We start from the raw sequence: 16,361 nt of genomic DNA on the forward strand, positions 1-16,361 counted from the left end.
TTCCTCTTCCTGGCTCAGTCCACTTTCGACTGGCCCACAAACCACCTAAGTATCCACAGTGGCCTTTGCAGTGGAAGTGGGGTCGCTGCCAAATATCGCGTCCAGCTCTTTGTAGAACCGGCAGCTCGTGGACTCAGCACCGGAGTGGCAGTTTGCCTCCCGTGCCTTGTGGTAGGCGTTCTGCAGCTCCTTCACACTGCAGTGTGTCCTGGTCATGTGCCCTTTCAGTCATGCATCATGAAATCTGCCCGTAGGTATCATAATTCCTATGGCTGGAGCGCAGCTGGGACTGCACAGCCTCCTCTCCCCAAATGCTGATGAGGTCCTGCAGCTTGGCATTGCTCCAAGCGGGGGATCGCTTAGTGCGTGGAGCAGGCATGGCCACCTGGACACGTCACCGAGCAAACAGGAAGGGGACTTTCAAAATTCCAAAGGAATTTATGGGGTGGGGATGACAGTTGATCACCTGAGGGCAGGGCAGTAGAGTTCAAACCGATGACCACAGAGGCGAGAACAGGCATTGTGGGACACCTCCTGGAGGCCAATCGCAGCGCTGTAATTGACCAGGGTGTCTACATTGGCACCGCAATGCTGCAGTCCCGGCGCAGAAAGCTGTACGCCTCTCATTGGGGTGGTTTTTTTAGAGCACTGCAACTGCGCAGTTTCTGCACACTAAGTGGCTTAACAGTGTGTGCACCTTGGGAGTTACACCGAGAAAGCTTCTTCACTGCGCAGAAACTTCCAGGTGTAGACAGGGCCTAAGATATTAAACTCTAGAATTAACTATTGCAATAGCATATGTGTTGTGCGAATTACAGACCGCACCTGAATCTTCAGCTAATCAGTTAGCTAAAACCTCTAGAGTAGGTTTTGCCGCAATAGTGCCTTAATATCATAGTGAAATGACAGAAGCATAAATCATGGTAGTGAGATCTGCATCTGAAAGAAAATCACAGCCTCCTGGCCAGATGCAAAGGTAAGAAAAACTCCCTGGGCTGTCCACTTTTAATGGGAAGTGCAGTCACAATTGCTCTCCTTTGTATGGTGCAGCATAGACCCCTGCTGCAAACCAGTCTCAGTTTGTAGACTGATACAGAATGGTGGGGAGGCCATGACACCCCCCGCACCACCACCACCACCACCCAGTTTGGACACAGTACATCTCAGGGGAGTTTGGAGGGACTGTAGGCTTTCCTGGCCTGTTAAATATGCTGTCTGATTCGGGGGAGAGTCTCCTTGCACACGTCTCCCCAATTATGCACCCATGTAAACTCGGCCCTAAATGAGTTTGCTGGTTAATCCAATATCTGCAAGGCAATTTATTTTCATACAATACATCAGCTTCTCTACGGGGTATTATTATTAAGTTCCTTAATCTAAGAGTTTTAGGATTAAGGCGCAGTGGATTTCCAGTTAATGGTAATGTATTGTTTGGCTAGAAGTAATGCCAAGTGAAGAAACCTGTCCTTGTATTTGTTCAGCGCAAGTCCATCAAAGATAATATAGTAAAAAAACACCAAGCTGCGTGGGATACTAATGTGCTTTGGCTCTAAAATGATGCAAAAGTTCATCAGATGGGACCATGCCCAAAACCCCTATCAAGCAACATCATTTATTTATTATGTATCTATGGTCTTAATATCTCACACAGTTTGGGAACTAAGCATCACAGCATCTATTTTAAAGAAGACAGTGTGTTGAAGCAGCCTTTTTTTCTTATAATATCCCATCTATAAACCTGGAAAGATTGATAAAAATTAGAAGTTTGAGAGGCCCAGGCCATGATTACAGGTACCAAGATATTTAAGCACATCACCATTATATTGGCAGATTTCAGAGTAACAGCCATGTTAGTCTGTATTCGCAAAAAGAAAAGGAGTACTTGTGGCACCTTAGAGACTAACCAATTTATTTGAGCATAAGCTTTCGTGAGGTTATGAAGTTTCATAACTTCATCATGAGCTGTAGCTCACGAAAGCTTATGCTCAAATAAATTGGTTAGTCTCTAAGGTGCCACAAGTACTCCTTTTCTTTTCACCATTATATTGAATCTTTTACTGAGTCTTATGGCTTTCAGCTCATGAGGACAAGTTAAGTCTGGTTTAAGAGTCAGGAAATCAATTTTAAAACAGTTGAAGATGTTTTATAATATACAAAGATGTACTCTGGAGCCTCTCTCTTCTCCTAGTTACAGTAGCATGCCATCATCTGCTTCTCTTGTTGGCCTTTTTCAATAGGTCTTACCTAAACTGTTTACAAAAAGTAACTCTGATTCAAAAGGAGACAAATAATATTAATATACATTTAATACTAGTTTTAAACCTTTTTGTATCAATGTGTATTTAGCTTAACCCAGTCCAATCTACAATGTAAATGTTTGTTTTTCTTACTTTCAAGCAAATATTTAGATATTAACACACAAACTGTCTACTGAGTGTGAGACATTGTGGAGCATTTCAGGGAACATAGAAATCTTTTAAAAGAGTAAACTGTGGATGCTGATCGAAAGTGATTTCAGTTCACCATGTGCTGCTGCTGGTTTTAAGTGGGCAGTGTAGAGAAGAAGATACGGAGACACAGAGCACCTGTTTCTGATTTCCCACTGGCATAAAATAGGGGTACAGTAACTCCTCACTTACAGTTGTCCTGGCTAACATTGTTCTGTTATTTGGTTGCTGATCTATTAGCAAACATACATGTTTAAAGTCGTGCAATGTTCCGTTACAAGGTTGTTTGGCTCGCCCCACTCCGCCCACCTGGCGTTCCAGGCAGGGAGTGGGCAAGCCCCTAACCCTGCTCCCTGGCAGGAGTGCCAGGCGGGTGGAATGAGGCAAGCCCCCCTGCCCGAACTCCTCTACGCCCCTGCCTCAACCAAGCTTCACAATCATCATTGGTGAGTACAATATTAAATTGTTTGTTTAAAATTATTTAAAACGTATACTGTATATGTATATAATGTCTTTTGCCTGGCAAAAAAAAAATCCCTGGAACCTGTTTCCCCCCCCCCCCCCCCATTTACATTAATTCTTATGGGGAAATTGGATTCACTTAACATCGTTCCGCTTAAAGTAGCATTTTTCAGGAACATAACTACAACATTAAGCGAGGAGTTACTGTACTATAATTCCATTGACATCAATGGAGTTAAGATGGAGCAAGAGGAGAATTGGTTCATGAGTCTAGGATAGTGAAGGTTGCAGATGGCTTTTCTATGATGGAGCTCAGATAAATTCCCTGATAGAGCTAGCTGAATTTTTTTTTGACAGAACAGTTTTCCATCGGAAAATCTAGTTTCTTTGGGACTGAAATGTTTCACAGGTACATGTCACTTGTGAAGAAGAAATTTTCTATGGGAAAATGTCAAAACAGTTCATTTCAATTTTGTTTTGATTAAAGTAAAAATATTTCTTTTTGGCTTTATCAATTGATATAATTTCATTTTGACTTTATTGTATATTGATGCATGTATTTAATATTATATATAATTTGTATTAAGATTTACTCATCAGAATGAAACCATTTGATATTATCAAAATAACTTGATGATTGTGAATCAAAAATTATTCAGAATTTCCATTCCAGGAGAAGTTCTGAAATTTTGTCTTTTTGTCCCGATTCAGAATGAAAACAAATTTCAAAATGTCAGAATTTCCCATTTTTCAACCAGCTCATTCTTCGCTAATTAGTGTGAGAGAATTTAACTGTAATACTGTAATACACACTTAATGACTAAGGGAAAATCCTACCCCATTGTTCACCCATGGGAGAACCCAAACAGTGGATGAACTGCACATCCATTGCATGGGGAAGCCAGCTTGCAAAGGGGCTGAGCACTGCAGTGGCTCTTTGTGCTGGAACATAGCGGTGATATATGTGCAGTAGAGAGAAATACCTGAACTCTGGAACAATGATTATAGCCACTTTTCTTCTTCATTCTGTGGAGGAGCACATCTGTTGTGCCACCCCACACCCTAATTATCCTTCCTCAGTTTTTCTCCATTTTGCTTTACCCTCCCCCACCCCCCAACAGGATTTAGCTCTAATTTTAAGGACAATAAACTTTCACTGAATTGTTGTCCAGATGAATAAAAAAGTAATGTTTAATGTACTGAATTATATTAACAAAGGGCCAAATTCTGGCCAGTGCTCCACATACTCACCTCAGAAGATCCACAGCCAACATTGGGAGTGCTGGGCAGAAGTTGGCTGACCATATCCTGCCTCCTGTGAAAAGCTGCAGGGAGATTGCTCCTCATATGTCTGGAAGGACATAACAGGGCATGGCCAAAGGGTCAGGCAGTGTGGTCCACACCCTCATGTGTGTACACATTTGTGGTCACTGTGACCAGGCAATAGCCCCTATGCACAACCCTGTGCCAAATCATTCCTGTGCTAAGTAGGAAAGAATGCACAAGGGAGCTGTTTGTAGGGCTGGTCTCAGCCAAGTAGGGGAACCAGATATCCCAATTTTATAGGGACAGTCTTGATATTCAGGGCTTTTTCTTATATAGGCACCTATTACCTCCAGCCCCGGTCCCAATTTTTCACACTTGCTATCTGGTCACCCTACAGCCAAGATTCAGGGGCCCATTAACATGGATTTGGTAGCATATTTGTATTCCTCACTGGGTGAGTTTAGTTTCCAGGTGGCAACCAGAATTTGATCCATTATGATCTTTACATTTAGATGATGCACATCATGCTTTTTGTCTGTATTTGAACAACAAAAATAGTGAAGAGGGATTTCTCTTCTATTAGTATTCAGAACATCAGTTGCTTAGATAGGAACAAAACCTACAGTCTTCGGACTTCATTGAGAGTTCTGCTACGGTAAGCACTGCAGGGTTTGGCCCACAGACTTTAACCCAGTGGTCTCCAACCTTTTTACACCCAAGATCTCTTTTTGAATTTAAGGGTAACCCAGAATCTACCCTGCCCCTTCCCCAAGGCCCTTCCCCTTCCCCAAAGCCTGACCCCACTCACTCCATCCCCCCATCTCTCTGTTGCTCGCTCTCCCCCACCCTCACTCACTTTCACTGGGCTGGGGTAAGGGGTTGGGGTTCGGGAGGGGGTGCAGGCTCTGGGCTGGGGCCGAGGGGTTTGCAGTGTGGAAGGGGCTCTGGGCTGAACCTGAGGCAGGGGGTTGAGGTGCAGGAGGGGGTGAAGGGTGCTCGCTCCAGGAGGGGGCTCTGGGCTGGGGTTTGGGGTGCGGCCTCCTGCCAGGCACTTACCTCTGGCAGCTCCTGATTGGTGGTGCAGTGTGGCTGCTGCTAAGGCAGGCTCCCTGCCTACCCCAGCCCCACGCTGCTCCCAGAAGGGGCCAATGGAGGCAAGCAGGGGTCACATCGCTCCATGCGCTGCCCCTCTCTGCAAGCACTGCCCCCGCAGCTTCCATTGGCCACAGCTCCCCATTCCTGGCCAATGAGAGCTGCAGGGGTGGTGTTTGCAGGCAGGAGCAGCACGTGGAGGGAAACCCTACCTCTGGGACCGAGCTGGCCGCTTCTGGGAGCAGTGTGGGGCCAGGGCAGACAGGGAGTTGCGACCAGTTGATTGCGATTGACTGGTTGGTGACCACTGCTTTAACCCTTCCCCCAACTGAGCAAAGGCCAGCTATAGGATTTGTGGGGCCTCAAGCTGCTGGAAATGGGAAAATTAATCCGGCAGTTGCCTCCCCATCTGGTGCTATTGCTGGTGGGCACTATAGATCTGACAGTATGCTGTTTCTTCTCCCCCTCCAGTACAGTTAATGGGGAGAGAAATAAGGGCAGCTTGTGAGTTGCTGAGTTTCCATACAGTGTACTGCCCCAAGTGGCTCCTTGATTTTCCTGTGTGTAAAGTCAGCTCTGCCCCATACCATTCTCCTTATGAAATAGCTGAAGAGCCTTCTATAGTTCAAATGTTTTGATTCCTTTTCTGCTGATACACAGATATTTTTGTGTCTTCATATATGTTTTGCCTAGTAACTGAATTCAGCATTAGTTGAATTTAGTATTAAACTACAGATCAGTAGCCAGCATTACAGATCAGTAGCCAGCATCACTTAAAATATGTGGCATTTGTCTCTAATTTAGGACAAAATGGACTTTGCTCAGTAAAATGGTAAGTAAATATTGATTCTGATTTGGTAGCAGGAATGAGCAAAGTAGTATTTCAGCTTTACCCTGGGCTTTTGCAAACAGAGCCAGCAGCTTCAATTAAAATTCAACGTCTAATTGCTGATGCTTCCATCTGCACAGGAGCATTAATCATCTGAAAGACTGTTTGCTTTCAATACTGTTACTCAGGGTGGTTTTTTTTTGTTTTGTTTTGTTCTTTTAAGCCTTTCAAAAATGACTTGTAAAATAAACTTCCGTGAGAACCTGTATATTCAAAGATTGCAATGCTTTATATAGTACACGTTAGGCTAATGTGCCTTAGAATGGAAAAAGGTTAAAAAAGTCCAAAATTGAGACCTGGTGTGCACTAATTCTGAATTTCACTTATAGAGTGAATTTCTAGCTACACTGAAGAAAATGGGAATTTATTTCTTAGGATCAAATTCACTGATGCAGCTGTACCCAAGTCACTGGAGTTGCATGGTCTTATGTCTGTGATGGATATGGCACATGAAACTTTATAATGGCTGACACAGAATTTTATTGCCCTTTTAAAGAAGGGTTTCTACTGGATTGAGACCACATACCAGATTTCAGATGAGAGCGAGGTGCTTTTTTTATTTTTTGATTATTTTTTTTGACAGTGTTACTAATTTTGGAATAGTTAAAAAGAGAGAGAGGGAGAATGAAGATACACACTTAACTACAATGGGATGAAACTATCTCTATCATACAGACTCTAAAAAAAATTCAGACATTTTATAGAGATGAAAATATATAAATGTTATAGTTATTTATGTGTAGCATATAAGATTTCAAGGGATGAATTTTCATGTAATATAGCATGTCCAGTTTTCACTCACAGATGGTTTAGCAGAACATCTGAATCCCATGTTAGGTACATAAGTTCTCATTGTGTATATCTACAAATTGATTTAGCATTCACATTTGGGATTTTGACATCCTGTTAAAGCCACCAACGTTGGAAAGATGAGCTGAGTAACTCTCCTCCCTAATATTTGATATCTGCTTTGAATGTTGTGTGAATTGTGTGTTATTTCAAAATTAAAGGGAAATAATTAATAGAGATTATAAACTCTTTGAGGCATGGGCCATCTTTTTATTTTGTGTTTGTCCAGTGCTGGGCACCATGGGGTCCTTGTCCACAGCTAGGGCTCCTAGGTGCTACAGTAATACAAATAATACAAAAAAAACTACATGAGAAATCTTCACCCAGGGTAGTCAAGCTAAATGATGTTGTAATTTCAAATTAAACTCTTGCTGAGATGGTGGCTGTTGGGATTCCCTCTCAGACCTTTTCCACTTGGCTTGTCCAGAACACCTCAGCCAATTCTAGGAGAACACTTGTCTGCACCTCCACTAACATATACGAAGAAAATAACTTTTGGAATAATATGTGGGCTCCTAACAAACAGTATCGATTCTTTGTGAGAGGAAAAATTGTTCTGAATGGATTGGTGCAGTGGGCAATATCTCTGGCTATAGTGGATGAAAAGGGGCCCCTACGTATCACAGGAGGTGCCTTGGAGCCTGCAGGCAGCCAAGAGAATGGATTTTATTCACCCTGTCCATTTGCAGGATATCCAGATAAACATCAAATATTTTTGCTGTATACAGGGCTTCTGAATGTCACCCTTGGATGCTTAGCCCAGCACATATATGAATAAAATGGCCATTTACCTGCCTAACAGCTGATTAGAGCATTAGAGTGTGGGATTTAGACTTCCTAATACATTTATTTTCAATATTATTTAACTTCTTTAGGACCTTCTATCTGAGGAGCTCAAATTTTTTTCACAGTATTATTGAGTTAATTCTCAGAACCTTCTTACAGATGGGGAAATTGAGACACAGTGAGATTAAGGCCAACAGCTTCAATGGCTGGCTTAATTTCTTTGTGCCCAACTTAATGGCCACTTTTGAAAATTTTATCCTGCAGGACTTGGCCAAAGTCACACATGAAATCTGTGGCAAAGCTGGGAAAAAAACACAACCCTCTTGACTCCAGGTTCTGATAATTAATAACAGGTTAATCCTTCCCCACAGTAATGGATTTAATTACTACTGTTAAAATGGTTATGCTTATGGAAAACCTGCACCACGGAAGAAATATTTATATAAAATTCCAAAGTACTGCTTGGGAATCTTTTAAAAGAAGCATTTCTCTTATAAGTTTTGTAAAACCTTCCTTTTTTTCAACAATTTTTTTTGAGGCCAGATTTCACCCAATGCTGTCCCTTTAATTTATGCTTTCATACATACTGTATAGAACCTTATATATACTTAAAAGTAATCTTTCCATTTCAGAAACTGTCTGTTTTAACCAGAGAATCTTCAAACATATCAATTCTTAGGTTGAACAGTCAGTCGGAACTTATGAGTTAAAATGTTATGTTGTGCGTTAAAAATGTGGCTTACTTTGCAGTTTGTGAGCTGAAGTCCCCTTCTATGAGTGACTTCCTCTGGGGCCTGGAGAATTCTGGCTGGCTAAAACACATCAAAGCCATCATGGATGCGGGCATCTTCATTGCAAAGGTAAATTATGTAAAACTAAATCAAAATTGATTGACCTGATGCAGAAAACTGAGGGCCAGCGTCTCTGCCGGTGAAACTTCATTGACTTAGATGAAGTTACACTAGAAAATAATCTGGCCCTAAATGTGTAATGTTTCTGTGATGGAAGAAGAGACAATTTTTAGTGTGGCAAAAGTTGTCATTTGGACACTTTGCTTTTAAATTAGTGTTTTATTTCCCTCTATTCTTGTGTGCTATTTACCTGAATTGCAGTGCAGCCTCCACTACCCAATGCTGTATATCTTAATTTCTTAACTTTTCCCTGCAGACAGTTACTAAACCTGTTTCTCCTTAAGTTCCCCTTGTTGCAGGTTAAGTGTTGCAGCACTACCTCAAGGTATGATTGTCCCTGTGCACACATGTCAAACTTAATTATACTCTGGTCCCACTTATTTAATGGCTCAACTTCATTCATCGCCTGAACGAACTCCTTTGTGTTACCAAGGTATGCAGTGTTGTGACCATGTCGGTCCCAGGATATTAGACAGACAAGGCGGGTGAGGTAATATCTTTTATTGGACCAACTTCTGTTGGTGAGAGAGAGCCAAGCTATCAAGCTTACACAGAGCTCTTCTTCAGGTCTGGGAAACTTACTCAGAGGGCAGATTTACAGTACAAACTTCCATCGACCCAGCTGCGTAGCACTTCTGGTGAAGATGTTCTAAGCTGACGGGAGAGAGCTCTCCTGTCGGCTTAAAACCTCCACCTCTGCAAGAGGCGGTAGTTATGTCGGTGGGAGAGCTGTCTACGCGGGGGTTAAGGTAAGTATAACTACCTCACTCATGGTGTGGATTTTTCATACCCCTGAGTGACATAGTTATACTGAATCAGTGTGTAGTGTAGACCTGGCCAGAGTGTCACAACTAAATACAAGGTGGAACAGATGATTTAGCATAAGTAGTTAACACATATTTCAAGGAACCATTCAAGATAAGTGGCCTGTTAACACTCCTCCAGCCATAGGGCAGAGAGCTTGTGGGAGTGGGGAAAGCAGCTGGGGGTGGGGGAGGAGTAGCATTGTTAGTGGGTTATAGACCCTTGTAATAAGCCATAAATCCAGTTTCTCTATTCAGTCCATGATTTTTAGTGTCTAGCAAAGTTATGAATTTAAGCTCCCAGTGTTAACTTACTTAACTAAACAGTGTTAACTAAACAATCTGTTCCATTTTGTATTTAGCTGTGACACTCTAAGTAAGTTTCCCAATCCTGAAGAAGATCTCTTTGAGTTCGAAAGCTTTTCTCTCTCTCACCAACAGAAGGTGGTCCAATAAAAAATATTACCTCACCCATCTTGTCTCTCTGTTACCAATATCTAATTCAAGAGAAGCCCCTTTTATTCATACTTACCTATTTGTCCCAAGAAGCAGTTGTTTATGGTACTGAGAAATTGTTTATCCAGTATTTTGCATTTCATAGAATCATAGAATATCAGGGTTGGAAGGGACCTCAGGAGGTCATCTAGTCCAACCCCCTGCTCAAAAGCAGGACCAATCCCCAATTAAATCATCCCAGCCAGGGCTTTGTCAAGCCTGACCTTAAAAACCTCTAAGGAAGGAGATTCCACTACCTCCCGAGGCAACGCATTCCAGTGTTTCACCACAATCCTAGTGAAAACGTTTTTCCTAATATCCAACCTAAACCTCCCCCACTGCAACTTGAGACCATTACTCCTTGTCCTGTTCTCTTCTACCACTGAGAAATAGTCTAGAACCATCCTCTCTGGAACCACCTCTCAGGTAGTTGAAAGCAGCTATCAAATCCCCCCTCATTCTTCTCTTCTGCAGACTAAACAATCCCAGTTCCCTCAGCCTCTCCTCATAAGTCATGTGTTCCAGACCCCTAATCATTTTTGTTGCCCTTCGCTGGACTCTTTCCAATTTATCCACATCCTTCTTGTAGTGTGGGGCCCAAAACTGGACACAGTACTCCAGATGAGGCTTCACCAATGTCGAATAGAGGGGGATGATCACGTCCCTCGATCTGCTCGCTATGCCCCTACTTATACATCCCAAAATGCCATTGGCCTTCTTGGCAACAAGGGCACACTGCTGACTCATATCCAGCTTCTCGTCCACTGTAACCCCTAGGTCCTTTTCCGCAGAACTGCTGCCTAGCCATTCGGTCCCTAGTCTGTAGCTGTGCATTGGGTTCTTCCGTCCTAAGTGCAGGACCCTGCACTTATCCTTATTGAACCTCATCAGATTTCTTTTGGCCCAATCCTCCAATTTGTCTAGGTCCCTCTGTATCCTATCCCTGCCCTCCAGCGTATCTACCACTCCTCCCAGTTTAGTATCATCCGCAAATTTGCTGAGAGTGCAATCCACACCATCCTCCAGATCATTTATGAAGATATTGAACAAAACCAGCCCCAGGACCGACCCCTGGGGCACTCCACTTGACACCGGCTGCCAACTAGACATGGAGCCATTGATCACTACCCGTTGAGCCCGACAATCTAGGCAACTTTCTACCCACCTTATAGTGCATTCATCAAGCCCATACTTCTTTAACTTGCTGACAAGAATACTGTGGGAGACCGTGTCAAAAGCTTTGCTAAAGTCAAGAAACAATACATCCACTGCTTTCCCTTCATCCACAGAACCAGTAATCTCATCATAGAAGGCGATTAGATTAGTCAGGCATGACCTTCCTTTGGTGAATCCATGCTGACTGTTCCTGATCACGTTCCTCTCATGTAAGTGCTTCAGGATTGATTCTTTGAGGGCCTGCTCCATGATTTTTCCGGGGACTGAGGTGAGGCTGACTGGCCTGTAGTTCCCAGGATCCTCCTTCTTCCCTTTTTTAAAGATTGGCACTACATTAGTCTTTTTCCAGTCATCCAGGACTTCCCCCGTTCGCCACGAGTTTTCAAAGATAATGGCCAATGGCTCTGCAATCACAGCCGCCAATTCCTTTAGCACTCTCGGATGCAACTCGTCCGGCCCCATGGACTTGTGCATGTCCAGCTTTTCTAAATAGTCCCTAACCACCTCTTTCTCCACAGAGGGCTGGCCATCTATTCCCCATGTTGTGATGCCCAGCACAGCAGTCTGGGAGCTGACCTTGTTAGTGAAGACAGAGGCAAAAAAAGCATTGAGTACATTAGCTTTTTCCACATCCTCTGTCACTAGGTTGCCTCCCTCATTCATTAAGGGGCCCACACTTTCCTTGGCTTTCTTCTTGTTGCCAACATACCTGAAGAAACCCTTCTTGTTACTCTTAACATCTCTCGCTAGCTGCAGCTCCAGGTGCGATTTGGCCCTCCTGATTTCATTCCTACATGCCTGAGCAATATTTTTATACTCTTCCCTGGTCATATGTCCACTCTTCCACTTCTTGTAAGCTTCTTTTTTATGTTTAAGATCCGCTAGGATTTCCCCGTTAAGCCAAGCTGGTCGCCTGCCATATTTACTATTCTTTCGACACATCGGGATGGTTTGTCCCTGTAATCTCAACAGGGATTCCTTGAAATACAGCCAGCTCTCCTGGACTCCTTTCCCCTTCATGTTAGTCCCCCAGGGGATCCTAACCATCCGTTCCCTGAGGGAGTCGAAGTCTGCTTTCCTGAAGTCCAGGGTCCGTATCCTGCTGCCTACCTTTCTTCCCTGTGTCAGGATCCTGAACTCAACCAACTCATGGTCACTGCCTCCCAGATTCCCAACCACTTTTGCTTCCCCTACTAATTCTTCCCGGTTTGTGAGCAGCAGGTCAAGAAAAGCTCCCCCCCAGTTGGCTCCTCTAGCACTTGCACCAGGAAATTGTTCCCTACGCTTTCCAAAAACTTCCTGGATTGTCTATGCACCGCTGTATTGCTCTCCCAGCAGATATCAGGAAAATTAAAGTCACCCATGAGAACCAGGGCGTGCGATCTAGTAGCTTCTGCGAGCTGCCGGAAGAAAGCCTCATCCACCTCATCCCCCTGGTCTGGTGGTCTATAGCAGACTCCCACCACGACATCACCCTTGTTGCTCACACTTCTAAACTTAATCCAGAGACACTCAGGTTTTTCTGCAGTTTCGTACCGGAGCTCTGAGCAGTCATACTGCTCCCTTACATACAGTGCTACTCCCCCACCTTTTCTGCCCTGCCTGTCCTTCCTGAACAGTTTATAACCATCCATGACAGTACTCCAGTCATGTGAGTTATCCCACCAAGTCTCTGTTATTCCAATCACGTCATAATTTCTTGACATCACCAGGACCTCCAGTTCTCCTTGCTTGTTTCCAAGGCTTTGTGCATTCGTATATAAGCACTTGAGATAACCTGTTGATCGCCCCTCATTCTCAGTATGAGGCAGGAGCCCTCCCCTCACAGACATTCCTGCCTGTGCTTCCTCCCAGTATCCCACTTACCTCAGGGCTTTGGTCTCCTTCCCCCGGTGAACCTAGTTTAAAGCCCTCCTCACTAGGTTAGCCAGCCTGCTGGCAAAGATGCTCTTCCCTCTCTTCGTAAGGTGGAGCCCGTCTCTGCCTAGCACTCCTCCTTCATGGAACACCATCCCATGGTCAAAGAATCCAAAGCCTTCTCTCCGACACCACCTGCGTAGCCATTCGTTGACTTCCACGATTCGACGGTCCCTACCCAGGCCTTTTCCTTCCACGGGGAGGATGGACGGGAACACCACTTGCGCCTCAAACTCCTTTATCCTTCTTCCCAGAGCCACGTAGTCCGCAGTGATCCGCTCAAGGTCATTCTTGGCAGTATCATTGGTGCCCACGTGGAGAAGCAGGAAGGGGTAGCAATCCGAGGGCTTGATGAGTCTCAGCAGTCTCTCCATCACATCGCGAATCTTAGCCCCCGGCAAGCAGCAGACTTCTCGGTTTTTCCGGTCAGGGCAGCAGATAGATGACTCAGTCCCCCGGAGTAGAGAGTCCCCGACCACCACCACCCGCCTCCTTCTCTTGGGAGTGGTGGTCGTGGAACCCCCCATCTCAGGACAGTGCATCTCATGCCTTCCAACCAGCGGAGTTTCCTTCTGCTTTCTCCCCCCAGACATATCATCTGGTCCACTCTCCGCAATGGTACCTGTGGAGAGAACATGAAAGCGGTTAGTTACCTGTGTCCACGTTGCTGGAACCCGGACATTCCCCCTTCTTCTTCTGGAGGTCACATGTTGCCAAGCTTCTTCACTGGCCTCTTGGCTCCGCTGTGCAACCTGCTCTAAATCTTTAAAGCTTTGTGCCTGTAGAAGCATATCCTGACTTTTGTCCAGAAAATCCTCCGTTTCTCGTATGCAACGCAGGGTCGATATCTGTTGCTCCAGACCTTCAATCTTCTCTTCCAATATGGAGACCAGCTTGCACTTTGTACAGACAAAGTCGCTTCTGTCCTGTGGAAGAAAGACAAACATGGCACATCCAGTGCAGGTCACAACAGCTGAACCCCCCCCTTCCATATCACCTTCCTACTATGAGCTTCCTCAGAGAAGTTGGCAAGATGTAAGCCTCACTGGGCTCACTCCAGGCGAACTCCCAGGCAAACTCTTGCTGTGTGCTGCTCTGCTGTTCCCCGCTGCTCAGCTGGTTCGCGAAGCTCTAGCTATTTTTAAATAGCCAGGCTTCCCTGAAACAAACAAACAGACAGCCCCAGTGCCCGCCCCCTGCAGGCTACCAGCCAATCAGGCACTCGCTCAGGCTCTCCCACTGCCCTCCCAGCAAACACACACTCGGATACTTACTCAGCAAACACGCCCTCGGATACTCACCAATCCCAGGCAAACTCCTGCTGTGTGCCATCAGTGTTCTACTTTTGAGCCTGCTATTACTCTCCCAACTAGTGTATTTTATTGTAAAGACCTGGTGTTTCTGCCTAGAGCAGTTCTACTTCATGGTATTCTCCTCAGAAATTTTATTTTGTTAGTCTGTGATATCTGTTATGGTTACTGCTATTCCCCTGCCTATCGTTTTTATAGTGAATAGAAATTATGCCATCCCTTTGATAATCGCATACACCTCATGTTTCTGAAATGTCAGCTACTTGCAGGTCTTCCCAATGTCAGACACTCCAGTTCTCTCCTTTTGGCTCTTACAGTGGTAATTAGTATATAAGTGTTTACATGACTATTTTTTTAAAATGATGTGCCCACTCTCACGTTTTTGCTGTCACTCTGTAACTGTCAGAGTTCTCTTTCTTGCCTTGCTTCTGCCTTTCCCATATATAGCTGCAACTGTCTGTTTTATCCCAGGTGCAGGCTAGATATATGTGTTTGTCTATCTATAGCAGAATTCATTAGGTGAAATCTTGGCCCAACTGAAGTCAATTGGCATTTTGCCATTGACTCCACTGCTGCCAGGATTTCACTCACTGACCTCAGCAGTTGCCATCTTTCCCCCAGTGGCAAGTTTAAGTAATGTCTGCAAATCTTCTTTATTTTTGTTGCATATGTGCCCACCGTCTTCCTGTTTCTCTTTGTTCTGGAATGCAGATCTACTTGTATAATTTTGGTTCCTGGGTAAAAAGCTACTTGGAATTTTTGCTCTATTTCTGGCTAGTCTCTAGTATCCAGAATTTTACCCTTGCCAATTGTTAAATATTGGTATTTTCCCCAAATGGATCCATTCTGGTGGAATTATCTGCCTCCTAAAATAAACATTGGTGATTAATTATTAGTCATTGTTCCACTTCGATTTAAAGTTTTCTAGAGTTTATTTTTCTAGGTACTATCTTTCTTAACTCATTTTATTTTTCCCCATTGAGATTTAAGTACAGCTTTCTTTACAAACCATAAAGAAACAAAAAAAAGGCAAAAGTCTTATTTAAAATAAATCCTTTTAATCCACAATGAATTCTAACTTCCCCAAAAGGATCTCCCAGATTTACTAAACATAACCCCTTCCTTGTACGCATCGCTTATCTATGCCTGAAACAGCTCTCTTCCTAATAATGTAAATTAAGATTACAGAATTATAGACTTCAAATCTTGCATATCGAATATTGACATATATCCCAAACACAGGGTTCCCCTGAAGTTTCCCTGCGTGCTTTGGGGTCTGATACTCTTGTGTTCAGTAAGCTCCTTGAACTGAGAAACTACTTTTATCGGTCTAGATACCTCAGTGCTTACATATCCACTGTTACCATGGTATCTGAGCACCTCACATTCTTTCATGCAATTACCCTCACAATATACCTCTCAGGTAGGGAAGACTTGCTATCCCCATTTTATAGATAGGGAAACTGTGGCACAGAGAGGCTCTTTTGAAATCAGTAGGAGTTAGGCTTTTGAGGACCTGGGCCTCGGCTTACACAGGAAATCTGTAGCAGAGCAAAGACCTGAACCCAGGCCTTCCAAGTGCTAGGCTACTACCCTAAACCACTGGACCAGCGTGCATCTCTACTGTTACCCATTGCCATAACCTTATTTACTACTTCTATGAATCTTTCTGTATTTTTAGGCTGTGGCAGAGGAAGGCGTGAGTGTTCTGGTTCATTGCTCAGATGGCTGGGACAGAACAGCTCAGGTTTGCTCTGTAGCAAGCCTTCTATTAGATCCATTTTACAGAACTATGAAGGGATTTATGGTAAGCAAGTGTATTTTACAGTGGATGTAAATGTTCTGTTACATCATGTGCACAGTATTAACACTAATGTTCTTTCTGTGTGTAGAGAAAATAAGCTTTTCCTTAAAAATGTCTTTTTTCTTAAGTAGAAAGTTTAAAAAAACCCAAAGTG

At 43.8% G+C, this 16,361-nt stretch overlaps 1 protein-coding gene across 2 annotated transcripts in view; it reads left to right on the plus strand.

Annotated features, from left to right (window-relative positions):
- Window positions 1-16,361, plus strand: part of MTMR7 (myotubularin related protein 7) — a 90,979-nt gene that overhangs the window by 58,347 nt on the left and 16,271 nt on the right. For both annotated transcript variants that reach the window (XR_012158656.1, XM_073341923.1), the window contains exons 8-9: window positions 8,542-8,651; window positions 16,085-16,210. Coding sequence is in view for 1 of the 2 variants with exons in the window: in XM_073341923.1 (XP_073198024.1) it covers window positions 8,542-8,651; window positions 16,085-16,210 (236 nt within the window). In the remaining variant the exon portion in view is untranslated. The remainder of the gene's footprint in view (window positions 1-8,541; window positions 8,652-16,084; window positions 16,211-16,361) is intronic.

The sequence above is a fragment of the Lepidochelys kempii genome, chromosome 4 (assembly GCF_965140265.1).
Source record: "Lepidochelys kempii isolate rLepKem1 chromosome 4, rLepKem1.hap2, whole genome shotgun sequence".
Lineage (NCBI taxonomy): Eukaryota > Metazoa > Chordata > Testudines > Cheloniidae > Lepidochelys > Lepidochelys kempii.